The sequence below is a fragment of the Lepidochelys olivacea genome (genome assembly GCF_965140295.1).
Source record: "Lepidochelys olivacea isolate rLepOli2 genome assembly, chromosome: 6".
Taxonomy (NCBI): Eukaryota; Metazoa; Chordata; order Testudines; family Cheloniidae; genus Lepidochelys; species Lepidochelys olivacea.
Window position 1 is genome coordinate 64,760,247 of NC_140416.1, and position 14,041 is coordinate 64,774,287.

The window sequence follows — 14,041 nt, forward strand, 5'->3', positions numbered from 1 at the left end:
AGTGGGACCGAGCCGCATGGTGCAGCCTCCAACCTGGTGCTCTGGAGTGGGGCAAGCCCCAGACCCTGCTCCTCAGCAGGAGCTCGGGGGCTGGCTTAAAATGGCCCACGGGCCGTAGTTCACCCACCCCTGCCCTAGCCAGTTTAGGAAGGTCACAGCTGAGGGGGTTCCTCCTCTCCCATGAACTTGAGTACTGAGATGGGGAGGCCTCTTTGTGTTTCTACCAGTGAGTTTCCCTTCTGTGAACTGCACAAAGACAACAGCAGCTCTTCCTAAACCCTTAGCATCTTCCAAAGTCTGCAGTGACAGAGCAAGGGCTTCACAGGAGCCCTTGGCTCAGCCTCAGCTTCTCTTACAAAGGGTTTGATTCTGCCACCTTCTCACAGGGGCTTTGATTGCGCTATTCAAGGCATATTAGGTGGCAGAATCAGGCGCATAGCAGCTTTCCCTTTTCATCCTACGTACAGAGCCCTTGTTTCACCGATGTCCTCCTTCCCTATGTTTTTTTAAATTTACCTCTAAGTTAACTGTACACATGGTGGAGATGGCCATTCTTCCCAAGCTTTTTGAGAGCATGCACCATTTCAAAGGCTCAGCCATGTAAAACTAAACTAAGTTTTCACTGGAATGCTAACAGGTGAATGCTTCTCAATGAAGGCTATTTCCATTTTGAATTTCAACTTTCACATCCCACACACACACCCCACACTTACTTCAGATGCAGACTTTCTGCCTTTTTTTTTTTTTTAAAATTACACACATTCTGAGCTGAACTACTTCTGCTCAAATTTTCAAAAGAAATCTCTTCTTTTTACTGAGACCAAGGAAAATTTCAGTCAGAAAAGTGAACATTCTGGAAATCTACCAGAAACTGAAAACAGACTATGTTAGAATGGAGACAGTACTGCAGCCTTAACTATAGCCCTAAATACACAAATACTGCTACAAGAGAGATTAGGAAATAAAGAACATGGAACATGTGTGACTGGGTTACATGATTGCCTCATGGATGGTTTTTTAACCAAATTTAACAGCTATAATATAATTCTTTACATAACTCGTATGGGTATCAGGCATCCGTTTTTTGACTGGAACGCCTGGTCGAAAATGAACCCTAGTAGCTCCACCTGGGCCGCTAAAAGTCCAGTTGGCAGTGCAACGGGTCTAAGCCAGGCTCCCTGCCTGCCCTGGCTCCACATGGCTCCCGGAAGTGGCTGGCATGTTCCTGCAGCCGCTAGGCGCAGGGGCAGCTAGGGAGGCTTTGCGCTCTGTCCCTGTCCAAGTGCTGGCTCTGCAGCTCCCATTGCCCGTGGTTCCCGGCCAATGGGAGCAGCACTTGTGGGCGTGGGCAGTGCGCAGAGCCCCCTGGTCCTTCCACCTAGGAGCCAGACATGCTGGCCACTTCCGGGAGCCGCCTGAGGTAAGTGCCACCTAGCCGGATCCTGCACCCGTGAACTCCCTCCCACACCCCAACCCCCTGCCCCAGGTTGGAAGCCGCTCTTGCACTCCAAAACACCGTCATCCCCGGCCCCGCCCCAGAGGCCACACCCCCAGCCAGAGCCTGTACCCTCTCCAGCACCCCGCTTCCCTGCCCGAGCCCCAAGCCCCCTCCCGCACCCAAACTCCAAAGACAGGAAGTTTCAAAGCTGTATTAAATCAATGTTCAGCTGTAAACTTTTGAAAGAACAACCATAACATTTTGTTCAGAGCTATGAACATTTCAGAATTATGAACAATCTCCATTCCCAAGGTGTTCATCACTCTGAGGTTCTACTGTAATGCCATCTGATCTGCTATTTTTATGTGAAGGTTTGTTCACTGAAGAGAGTGGACACCACAGATGACAACTGGTGAAAATGAAAGAAAATTCTGCCCTGCCTTTGGCAGTTAGGCATTGTCTAAACACTAACGTTGTACTACCTGAACTACACCAGTACAGTTCAAGCTGTACAATCCATAGTGTGGATGCAATTATTTCAGTATAAAGATGCCCTGTACAGATATTCCGATAGAGGAAGGGGAATAAATTAAGCTAGTAGAAAGCCCTTTTCTATTGATAGAATGAGTCTACAGTAGGGGTTGTACCTATTTAACTATTACAGTGCAAAAAAGCACACGCACCCCACAGCCAAAATAGTTAAACGTGCATAGAAGATATGCATAGACCAAGCCTTATTCTTATGAAGGGGAGTTTATATTATATTAAAAGATACAGAGTCAAATTGAAAGACACTAACATCTGAAAACGTTGTATCACCTAAGATTACTGAGGCTACTTAGTGAGGAAAATTCTCCATTCGGAGTTTTTGTGCATTTGGCAGAACTTTATCTATAGTCCATTGACCAACAGAAAAGCCCCTTCATAAACAAATGGGAGCAGAAAAACCACCATACACACAGTTTTTAAAGGCCTTTTAAAAAAAAATTCAGGCAATACTATTTAAAAGGTGCTCTCATAAAAAGGATTTTTTTTCAAAAAAAAAGGGTCACTTTGAATTAACATTTTAATCCACAGTTCCAAATGCAAATTAATGATTATAAAGGGCCACGTTACCACCATTCCTCCCTCAGTTATTGTATAAAAATCCACAGTTATTGTATAAAAATCATAGAATATTGCAATTGAAACATTCTCAGGGAAAAATGGGTTTGTCACAGCATGGTATTAACGCCTGCTGGGAATGTGTTAAGTCTTAACAGCATGATTCCATAGTCTGTCCTTTGCTTTGCTCTCTTCCAGTACTTCTGTCCCCTCCTAAAGAACAGCTTGGCAAGGATGTTCTTGACTTCAAAAGACTGTTGTATTCTCATGCCTGCTCCAAAACAGCCAAACAATATTATGTTGAAGGAAAAAAGAACTGTGTGTTACTGTGGCTGTCTATGACCCAACCCCGTCACACAAACAGGGGGTAGAGGACGGAAGTACACTGCCTACGAATCCTCTCCCAGGCTTTCCAGATGACCAGGTCAGGATCTAAAGTTCAAAACACAGGTGATGGCCCCTAGGATTGGGACAGCAATAGAGCCGCCCTTGAGATGCGGGGCAGCGTGGCCTAGCAGCCCAAGTTCAATAGGGCCACCTTGGGCTTCTGGGCAGCGTGGCCGAGCAGCCAGAGTTCAATAGAGCCACCCTTGGGATGCAGGGCAACATGGCCTAGCAGCTGGAGTTCATTTGGGGGGGGAAGGGCGCCCACCAAGGGGTGTGGCGGCCCCAGTAGGGGAGCCCAGGCCCACCCAACTCCACCAGGCCCCGACCCAGGGCCCTAAGAGTCGCGGAGCAATTTGCCACTGACTCAGCATGGGGGCGGGGGTCTTACCAAAACACGCTGAGGTTTCCTAGGTGGGAGGTACCACTTGGTCACCCTCCCTAGGTCACTTCCTATCAGTGTCTGTGTGGCGGTCTCCCATGAGGCTTCAGATTCTCCATGGTCTGTTGTGACGGTCGCCTCCTGTGGCTCCTCCAGTCGCAGGGCTTCAAGCTGGTCTGGGGAGGCTCTAGTTCCCGGCATAGACAAGGGCGGTGGCTGGTCCTTTGCAGGAGCTTCCCAGATAGGTCCTTCCCCTGCAGCCTCCATCCCAGAATGAGCTGGGCTTCCTCTCTTTATACTGCTAGAGCATTTGAAGCATGCCCAGTCCCGCCTGGGAGGTGGGACTTCCGCTGTCAATAATATGGGCTTAATCCTGTCTGGGCTAGTTCGGGGTAAGCAGACCCCGTCACACACCATCCCCCTTAAGAAGGGCCTCCGAGTGTGGTCTGTCTCTTCTTCCTCCCCTTCCTGTCTAGAAAAAAAATCTGTGTTAACGTGGGTCTTACCCGGACGATGAAACACGCACAAGTCGTAGGGTTAGAGTGAGAGGTACCAGCACATAATCTGGGGGTTCATATCCTTCATGCTGTGCATCCACCTGAGGGGGGCATGGTCCGTGATTAATGTGAAGATGTTCCGCAGCAGGTAATAGCGTAGGGCATCAATAGCCCATTTCATGACCAGAGCCTCTTTCTCTATTGTTGAGTAGTGTTGTTCCTGAGGAAATAATTTGCGACTCAGGTACCGTACTGGGTGTTCTTCCCACTCCAGCTCTTCGGAGATTAAGGCCCCTAAGCCCACCTCTGAGGCGTCACTTTGGAGTATGAACTCCTTTGGAAAGTCAGGGTGTCACAAGACAGGTTCCTGTGTCAGTCGCTCTTTCAGAGTCTTGAAGGCCTCATCACACTGGTCAGACCATCGCACCTGTCGCAGCTGAGAGTTCTTCGTCAGGTCCTAAAGGGGGGCGGCTATGGTTGCAAAGTCTGATATGAAACGGCGATAGTACTCGGCCAGTCCCAAAAATTGGCATACGTATTTATTCATCTTGGGCGTGGGTGTATCCATAAGGGCTTGTACCTTATTAATTAGGGGGTGCAATTTCCCTCCCCCTCCTACGTACCCAAGGTATGTCACCTCTTCCTGCCTGAGATGGCACTTCGTCTGGTTGGCAGCGAGGCCGACTTCTCTAAGGGCCTGGAACATCCCAGCGAGGTGTCGCAGGTGGTCCTCCCAATTACTACTTTAGACTATAATGTCATCTATATAGGCCACCGCATACTGATGGTGAGGCATCAAGATCTTATTCATCAGCCGTTAAAAATAGCTGCAGCTCCATGTAGCCCAAACAGCATGGTTACAAAGTGGAAGACACCGAATGGCATCGGAAAGGCCATTTTTTCCCCCGAGAGTTTGGTGTTAGGGAGATTTGCCAGTACCCTTTGGCTAAATCTAGGGTTGACAAATACCTTGATCCCCTGAGTCATTCTATGAGTTCTTCTATATGGGGCATTGGGTACGCATCAAACCGGGAGATAGCGTTGACCTTCTGGAAATCGATACAGAAATGAGTGGTCCCATGAGGGACCAGAACGATTGGGCTTCGCCATTCATTCTTTGACCACCCCCATCTCAATCATTGTATCCACTTCCTGTCATACTGCAGCCCACATCTTCCTGGGTAGCAGTCTGTGGTTGTCCATCACTCTCTGACCAAGTGCTGTCGCGATGTGATGGCTCATAAGGTTGGTTCGTCCTGGGTGGGTTGATAGAACGTCAGGGAAGTCCCTTATGAGCTGCTGTATTTGCTCCTGCTGTGCAGGGGCGAGGCCTTCCCCAAGTGTAGCCAGCCTTGGATCCGGGGGTTCCCCCATTAGTGATCCAAGTTCTGGGTCCGGGGTTGACGGGATGATGAACAATGCCTTCCTGGCCTTCCAGGCCTTCAGAAGATTCACATGATACGTACGGGTCTCCCTCCATTGTCCTGACAGCCGGTCTTCATAATCTACTGGCCCAACCCGCCGGGTTACCTCGTAAGGCCCCTGCCATTTGGCCAGGAGCTTTGACTCTGTGGAGGGCAACAAGAACAACACGCAATCCCCCGGGTCAAAACTCCGCACCTTGGTTCCCCTGTTATAGAACCGTTCTTGTGTCTTTTGGGCCTGCATCAGGTTCTCTGGGCGAAAGCACCCAGGGCCTGGAGCCGCTGTTGGTGGAGTAGCACATACTGGGTGATCCCAAGTACTTGTGTCTCCTGTGCCTCCCAATCTTCTCTCAGGAGGTCAAGGATCCCGCTGGGTTGCCTGCCATACAGTTCAAAGGGGGAGAACCTGGTCGACACTTGGGGTACTTCCCTTATAGCGAACAGCAGGGCTGGCAATAGTGCATCCCAACAGCTGGGATGGGGTCCTCCTCCTTGAATTTCTGCAACATGGACTTCAGGGTACTGTTAAAGCGCTCCACTAGACTGTCTGTTTGTGGGTGGTAGACTGACATCCGGAGTGTCCATATATTCAGGAGGCGGCACAGCTTTGCTATCAGTTTAGAGGATACGTTACTGCCCTGGTCAGTCAGAATTTCTGTGGATATCCCGACCCTAGCGAAGACCATCACAAGCTCGGCATCCATCACCGGCACCATGGCTATTCAAAGGGGGACAGCTTTGGGATAACATGTTGCATAGTCCACGATCACTAGAATAAATCGATTCCCTGTCTTATTTCTTTCCAGGGGGCCAACCAGGTCCATCCCGATGCATTCGAAGGGTATGCCAACAACTGACCAGGGCATCAGGGATGCCTGGGGTACAACTTTCAGTCCAGCCCGCTGGCATTCTGGGCAAGATGCACAGTAGTCTCAGACCTCTTGATGAATGACAGGCCAAACAAACCAGTGAGCCACCCTCTGGAGTGTCTTTTCCCGCCCCAGGTGTCCTGCCCAGGGATTTGCATGGGCTAACTGTAGGAGGCTTCGTTGCAACCTCCAGGGGACCAAAAGCTGACAGAGCAGCTCAAGTGTCTGTGGTTCCTGTACCCCACAACGTAGGCAATCCTGACAGATCTCAAATCGGGGCCCCTGCGGAGGTCTCGAAGGTGCACCCCCACAAGCCTGGGGCGGTGGCCTGCTCCCAGGCCCTACTCAGGGTTGGGTCCTCTCTCTGCTCCTGTATGAAATCTATATCTCATTCCAGCTCTGCCTGTGCATCGTCCACGGATGGATACATCGCAGCGCGGGAGTTGGCAGCCGCCTTCTTAACCATAGACGTTCCTTCCCTGGGGTCTGCCTCCAGTGTGTGTCCGAGTAGCCCCCTCCCTGGAGGCTAGCCCCTTCTGCTCACGGGACAGGCGGTTGATACTTCCGGAGGATATCCCTGAATTCTGGCCAGTCTCTCCCCAGCACTACGGGATAGGCCAATCTGGGGGCCACACCCACGTGGAGGACTTCTTCCTGGTGGCAAAACTCCATCCTCACCCAGGCTGTGGGATAAGGACAGATATCCCCATGGACACATTGTAAGTGCATCTGTTCACCAGAGAGTTTAAGGTCAGGGACCAGCCCCTCCCATATGAGGGTCTGGCTACATCCCAAATCCATGAAGGCATTCGTGGTGGTCCCTTTGACCCATACAGGGACCAAGAACTTTCCCGGACCTCTTTTTCGAGCTTCTTGGCCGGTGACCCAGACTTGCACATAGTTGCAGTCCATGAATGGACATTCCTGCCGAAAACGCCCCTCTTGGCCACACTCCCAGCAGTGATCTCGGGCTTCTGTGGGCCCTTCTTTTGGTGGGCTTCGTCCCTCTTGTGGGTGCCAAACACTTTGAACCCAAGTTTGGGCGACCCGGTGTCTGGGTTTGGGGCTGGGGGGCTTAGTGAGCATGGGGTACGTGATGGATGGGGGGTTCCCAGGCCTCCACTTCCCGTGAGTTTCCCTTGCCTGGCCCGTCCCTTCTGCCCAGGCTTCCAGATCCCCAGGGTGGTGCGTTGGCCCCCTCAGCCGCCAGATAGTCCTCCATCAGGCTCATGGCTGTGAATAAGGTCACTGGTCGGTGGTGTTGCACCCATTCTCTCCCTCCTGCCGGGAGGATCTGGGTGAACTGCTCTAGTGCCACCATCTCTGCCACCTGGGGCTTGGTCAAGCCTTCCAGGTCCAACCATCTCCAACAGTGGATCTGTACCCGTAGAGCCCTGGAGTGGGTGGGGGGGGTACTGTTCTTTGCGGAGGTGCCAGCAGTAAGTCTTCGGGCTAATGCCGGTATGGTCTAATATGGCTGCTTTCACGCGGGGATACTCCAAGGCCTCCCGGGGATCGAGATTATGGTAGGCAGTCTGTGCCTGTCCAGTCAAATACGGAGCTAGCAAGGTGGCCCAGTGCTCCGAGGGCCACTGGGCAGAAGTAGCGACCTGCTCAAATGTGACCAGAATCGCCTCGGGGTCCTCCCCAGACCCCACCTTAGTGAGACGTATCTGCAGTCCCACCAAAGTCTCTTCGGATCCTGCCCCTGTGGGGGCGGGGGCTGAGGCTCCCAGCTGGTGTAACAGAGTTGCCACCTGCTGGATCAGGCGTTCTTGTTGTACTTGTTGCTAGACAGCCAACTCATGAAGGAGTTGCTGCTGCTGTTCCTGATGCTGGGTCATCTGCAGCAGCTGCTGCTGGCTGGCCATCTGCTGCATAATCTGATCCTGTTGCCGTCACTGTTGGGCTGCCTGCTCTTGCTAACTCTCCAGCACCCACTTTATAAACTTCTCGGTATCCATATTAGATGGCTGTGGGGCTCCCATCACCTAGGTTCCTTCCCCTGGACCTTTCAGCATGTCCTGGTCCTTGCCCACATTCTCCACCATCTCCTGGGCCCACCCAACTCCATCGGGCCCCAACCCAGGGCCCTAACAGTGGCGGGGCAATTTGCCACTGACTCAGCGGGGGGGGTCCTACTGAAACACATTGAGGTTTCCTGGGCGGGAGGTACCACTCCGTCACCCACCCTGGGTCACTTCCTACCAGTATCTGTGTTGTGGTCTCCCAGGAGGCTTCAGATTCTCCATGGTCTGTGCTGGTCGCCTCCTGTGGCTCCTCCAGTTGCAGGGGTTCAAGTGGGCCTGGGAAGGTTCTGGTTCCCAGCACAGACAGGGGCTTTGGCTGGTCCTCCACAGACAGGTCCTTCCCCTGCAGCCTCCATCCCAGAATGAGCTGGGCTTCCTCCCTTTATACTGCTAGAGCATTTGGAGCATGCCCAGGCAGGACTTCCACTGTCAATAATAGGGGCGTAACCCTGTCTGGGCTAGCGCCGGGTAAGCAAACCCTGTCACAGTTACCAATAATGAATGCCAGAAAATTTTTCTTTTGCTCAAGAAAAAAACCCTTGTAATTCATGAACTGAAGAAAAATCTGTCTCATATGCCATGAGGACTGTGTGATCTTATATTGAGCCTGAAGAATGATCAAATGTATTATAGCAAAATGCCAGGTCCTCCACTCAAGAGAAATGTAGACTGGTAACAATGATCAAAAGAGCTTAACTCTGACATGAACTAATTCACATTGGCAACTTGGGAGTAGGAGGGGCCTGTTAACATTGGGACATCTCACTACAGTCCACTGTGGTTGATTTGCTCCTTTTTCTAGCTAAGATACTCTTCTTTGTAGGCTGGCTGACTTGTATAACACACTGTAGCCTTTGTATGGATGCCAGTGGGCACAGGTCCACCTACAAAGTTGGTGATATTCTCTAACAGAGGAACTGCATTAACATTAATATGCACATCATTTATTGTTTTGCTATGAAATATCACATTTCTTGTTATGTGTGTTGTTGTGGGACAGAGGGGGCTCCAGTCATGAATCATGGCCATGGATCACGGCTAGGCACTATATAAATACATAAGAAAAATATGGTCCCTGTCTCAAATAGTTGATAGGCTAATAAGTACAGTGCAGTCTGTGATACTCTTCTGTCTGCATGGTAAACTATAGTGATTTTTTGACAGGTTTCAGAGTAACAGCCGTGTTAGTCTGTATTCGCGAAAAGAAAAGGAGTAAATAGCTCACGAAAGCTCATGCTCAAATAAATTGGTTAGTCTCTAAGGTGCCACAAGTACTCCTTTTCTTTTAGTGATTTTGTTTTATTAAACCAATCCTCCAGCTTTTGATTTAAGGCAAAATTTATTGTCTTCTGATTTTTATATTCTCTGGCATATTTTGCATCTTTAATATTCAGTAAACTATCAGTTACATTCTCCTTAATTTGTACTTCCAGTTGGCTTTTAATTTAGTTGTCAACTTTCTTATAGCTAAACTCATATTCAGTCTCCACTTCCAAGAACTTTTAGCCTCAAAAAATGGACTTTTAAGGAAACTTTTTTTCAAATTGAGCATTTTAAATTGAACCACTGTGTGAACTCTTGCAAGGGGAGTAAATATATTCCTAGTAAGATAGCAATGGACAAGGTGGCTGGGGTAGGAGAATAGCCATAAGCCAGATTTCCTGACAGTATCAAGTTTTACTTTTGCTGTCAGGCAATTAAAAAAAAAGACCCACATCATATCTACACAGGGGCAGGGTCCAGAGGTGTTTCCTATTCTGTGTCATGATCCAGGTTTTTATAATGTGCTCATCACTATGGTATCAGGATAGTGGTACCCAGTAGAGCTCACGCCACTTTCCCTCACAATTGCTTATACCGCTACTCATGTAGGTATTTAATTCACCCTGTCAGCTGCTTTTCTCAGCATCTGATTCTTATCTGGGTGTCTTGAGCTTGGGATATCAGAGCTATGGAATTCACTGAGGAGTACATAATTCTTTATCACTCCACAGCACCCCTGCTGGAGTGGCACTAATCGGCTCGCAACAGAATTCCAACCAACCAATCCTCAGGAGCTGAAAAGTGAACCAGACACTGGGGTGTTGAATCCATAAAGGTTTTATTGAGTTGTAATGAACAGAAAAGCAGGGTCATATCAGATCAGGGTCTTGCCACAGGATATAGAGCAGAAATGTCATACCACCACCTCCTGTTCTCCATAATCTGATAATAAAAGTATCAGTTGTGTGGCTTCGCAGAATGAGTAAAAAGATCATTAGATTTTCATTACTCCTCATGGTAGCTAGGTTTTGTTTCTGGACTTGTAAACTTTCTTAATTTTGGTGGCTGATTTACATAGCAGCACTGGTGAGCTGTGGTACGCAGTGCAAAGTATGCTGTAAACTGTGTGTAAACACCAGGGTTTCACATGTATAATTGATTCCTCAGATTTCTTTATATTACCTTCTCTCTCCCCTTGGTAGTGCCAGTCACTGAGAAAAATATTAAAAGAAAAGTGTCAAGTTTTAGAAATAACCATTCCATGTTTTTTTAAAAAGTGTTTTTTCCCCAAATTCTATTAATTATTTTTCTATACATTCTACTTCATTTACTCCTTTGTTGTTGTTGTTTGAATTAGGAGATTCTTCAGTGTACACAAGCAAAAAACCTCACAACACCTGTGTAGATGAGATCTGTGCTCTTTCTAGTTAGCACTTATAGATCATTTCATGTTCAAGGTACTTAAATTTTGCATCTCACAACAGCCCTGTGAGGTAGGCAAGTATTCTCTCTACTTTAAAGACAGGGAAAAGTGACATGAAGAAGGACAGTGGCTGTCCAAAGACATAAACAAAAGGTTTGTCTACACTTCAAGCTGAGGATGTAATTCTAAGCTTGTGGAAACACACTGTGCTAGCTTCATGAGAGTTGGCACGCTTAAAACCAGAGAGGGTAACCCCTGCTACTGGTCACATCACTGCAGCTACGTTCTGTTTTTAGTGCGCTAGCTCTAGAATGGCTCCTTGAGCTGGGAATGACATCTCCAGGTGGAAGCATAGACACATATCCAAAGAGTCAGAGCTGGGATTAGCATTAGGGACTTCCCAATTCTAGTCCTGTACCTACACTATCCCTCTTTCTGATTCCAGGGGGGATGGAGGGGAGAAGGGATAGTTTATAAATATGAAACACTTCATGGTTTTTATCCATAAACCAGCTGGAGAAACTGAAGAGTAGAGAAGTTCAACAACTTACTCTAGATCACACAGCAGGTCACATAACCACAGTTTCCTGACTCCCACTCCTGTGCCCTAATCATTGGCCCACACTGCTCCACTTAGATCTTTCATCCCTGAAGAATCCTACCTCCGTTCTTCTCTGCTGTGATTCCCCACTCTGACCATCACAGAGCCAACCAACACAGCTCTTTCACTAGTCAGGTTTGGGTCACTGTTGGGAGAGAAAAGGCAAAGACAGAGCACACTGGCTCTCTTTAGCTCTGTCTGAAGAAGAATAGAGCAGGACTTAGACACACATACACATTACAATTAGATTTGAGTTGCTGATATACATTACAGCATTATACACATCAAAAAGTGTGGTGAGCACAAACCACAGTGACACTTTGTGTGAAGGCCACTGTTGCAGACCTACGTTATGGTCAATACTGTCTTTAATGACATCCAATCACACTGAGTGGTTTTGTAGACCCATGTGTAAACACGGAAATAAATAAATAAATAAATAGCAGCACAGTTCCAATAACGCATTATAAAGATCCACTCCTGAATTTTTTCCAATGTTGTAGAATTAGGAATTTAATACATTAAAATATTTTTTCCATTCAGTAATCAGGAAACAATTCCATCTGTCAAACACAAAGGTCCACTCTGTACCACAGTAAACCCCATTATCACAAAGTTCTGAGGCAATTCAGGGACAGCTTCAGATCTTACCATTTAATTGCTTGCGCTGTACTGAAATGCAGCCATACAAACCTGAAGTTCACAGCTTCCCTCAAAAGAACTTTGAATACCTTCATCAGACATTAAGAGCTCTGACAGTTTTTCATCTCCACTATGTAAGTTCGCAGCTCAGAAGAGCTCAGTGTCCAGGTTTTATGGATAAGAGCTAGGGTCAGCACCACCAGCCAGGTCTTCATTGGGGAAAGGAAGAAAGCCAGAGTTCCATAGGTCCGTTGCAGGAAGTAACAGGAATAGACTTGCCAGGCCAGCAGGAGCAGCATGGTTAGATGGATTGGCACAGCCAGGAAGTGCCTGGCATGACAGAGATGAGAGCAGAAGCTATGCCCCTGGCATCGTAGTAACAGGCACCAGCACAGGTAAGCCATCAAAGGCAAGTTAAAAAATATCACCTGGAAAGGCAAGCAGAGAGAAAGGAGAATTTAAATGTGTCAGGAATGTTATATTGAACAAGTCAGACCATGGGAAGATACAGGAGGGCACAATAACTATCCCATAGACTGGTCTAGTAGCCAGCAATAGCATTCCAGAGGTATAATTCCTGGAGTTAGATTCTTCCACAGAAACTATTGCTGACTGGTAAAATTGGGAAGGCATTAAACTCAGACTGGTGAAAGTGGGAGCTCATATCTATTTAACACAGAAACCTACTGACCAATTTGAAGGGTTTGCAAAAAATCTTAACCACTCAGTCCTCCTTGGCTGGAGCATGGCTCAAGTGTGATGGATCGCAGCAAGAGGAAGTGGAAAATCATAGAATCATAGAATATCAGGGTTGGAAGGGACCCCAGAAGGTCATCTAGTCCAACCCCCTGCTCAAAGCAGGACCAAATTCCCAGTTAAATCATCGATTCCCAGTTAAATCATCGATTCCCAGTTAAATCATCCTTTGCTTCCAACTGGTGTACAGAAGAGTCAAAGGAAAATTAAACAGAGAGAAGGAAAAGAAAGAAAAGGTTGAGAGAGAGAAGCAACATTGCTTTTCCTTTCTGCTCCCTCCCTAAGGCAGAGAAGAGGTAGTGTGAATTAATGATTGCTAACAGAAAGCCAAGATTTACTGATGATATTTAAGAAGGAAAACAAAGGAGCATCAATAAGTCAAAACTTCACAAGGGAGTGGGCAAAAATTGATAGAACTCCCTAATGAATGTTCCCCCTTTTTACTATTTGGAGTTTTCTCTTGCCAGTTCTAAACCCTATTCCTTCCTCCACTTTATCTGGCATGGATGATTTGGATGTTTATGTGTGTCGAAATATCACCTCTATAATACATCTAACTACCACTAAGGCAGTGGCAGCTACTCTACTAGATACCAGTTAAAACTGCATTCTGCATCACATCCACTCTCCCTAGGACCCAGAAGTGTGCATACCCCCATGCAAATTTCAGCTGAAAATTTTAATCTGTTGTCTATGATTTCTGTTGTCCAACTACACTTTGAAACAGAGCAACAGGTCCATTGGTCTTCCAAATGGAACCAGAAGTCTGTTGAAGAATTCTGTTTTCTTCTGTGGATAAAAGAGGGCAAAGATGAGGAAGCTGAAGGGAAGAAAAAAGGACTGAAAATTAACCAATTGGTAAAGACTAAAAAAAAAAATAGAATTTAAAAATTAAAAAGAAAGCAAATAAAGTAGAGTTTCTGGAAAAACACTTGGGTAGGTGTTCTGTTGAGTTTTGTAGAGGAAAACCCATTCATTTGCATACTATGCTGCCAAGCAGTTCTTTTCTATAGTGTTTTTAGTCCCTAAGAAGTGATGTTGTCAGAGGAGGGAACAGTGAGCTTTCAAATGCTCTTCTGGATCTTATAATGGCTAGTTGTATTCTGTGTCATGTGTGAGTTTCAGCACTGACACAGATTCAAAAAGAGATGCTAGAGTTTTAAGAGTCCCTTTTGGCAAATACTTGAGGGCAAGAGCAGGGGAGCAAAATTGGGGTTCTGGTGTGACA

The 14,041-nt window shown here is 47.4% G+C and overlaps 1 protein-coding gene across 2 annotated transcripts in view; it reads right to left on the reverse strand.

Annotated features, from left to right (window-relative positions):
* Positions 1 to 11,912: 11,912 nt before the first annotated feature.
* The window catches only part of TMEM62 (transmembrane protein 62), a 53,815-nt gene continuing 51,686 nt past the window's right edge, over positions 11,913 to 14,041 (reverse strand). For both annotated transcript variants that reach the window (XM_084630274.1, XM_084630275.1), the window contains one exon: positions 11,913 to 12,485. In XM_084630274.1, coding sequence (XP_084486400.1) covers positions 12,159 to 12,485 — 327 coding nt within the window. In that variant the 3' untranslated portion in view covers positions 11,913 to 12,158. The remainder of the gene's footprint in view (positions 12,486 to 14,041) is intronic.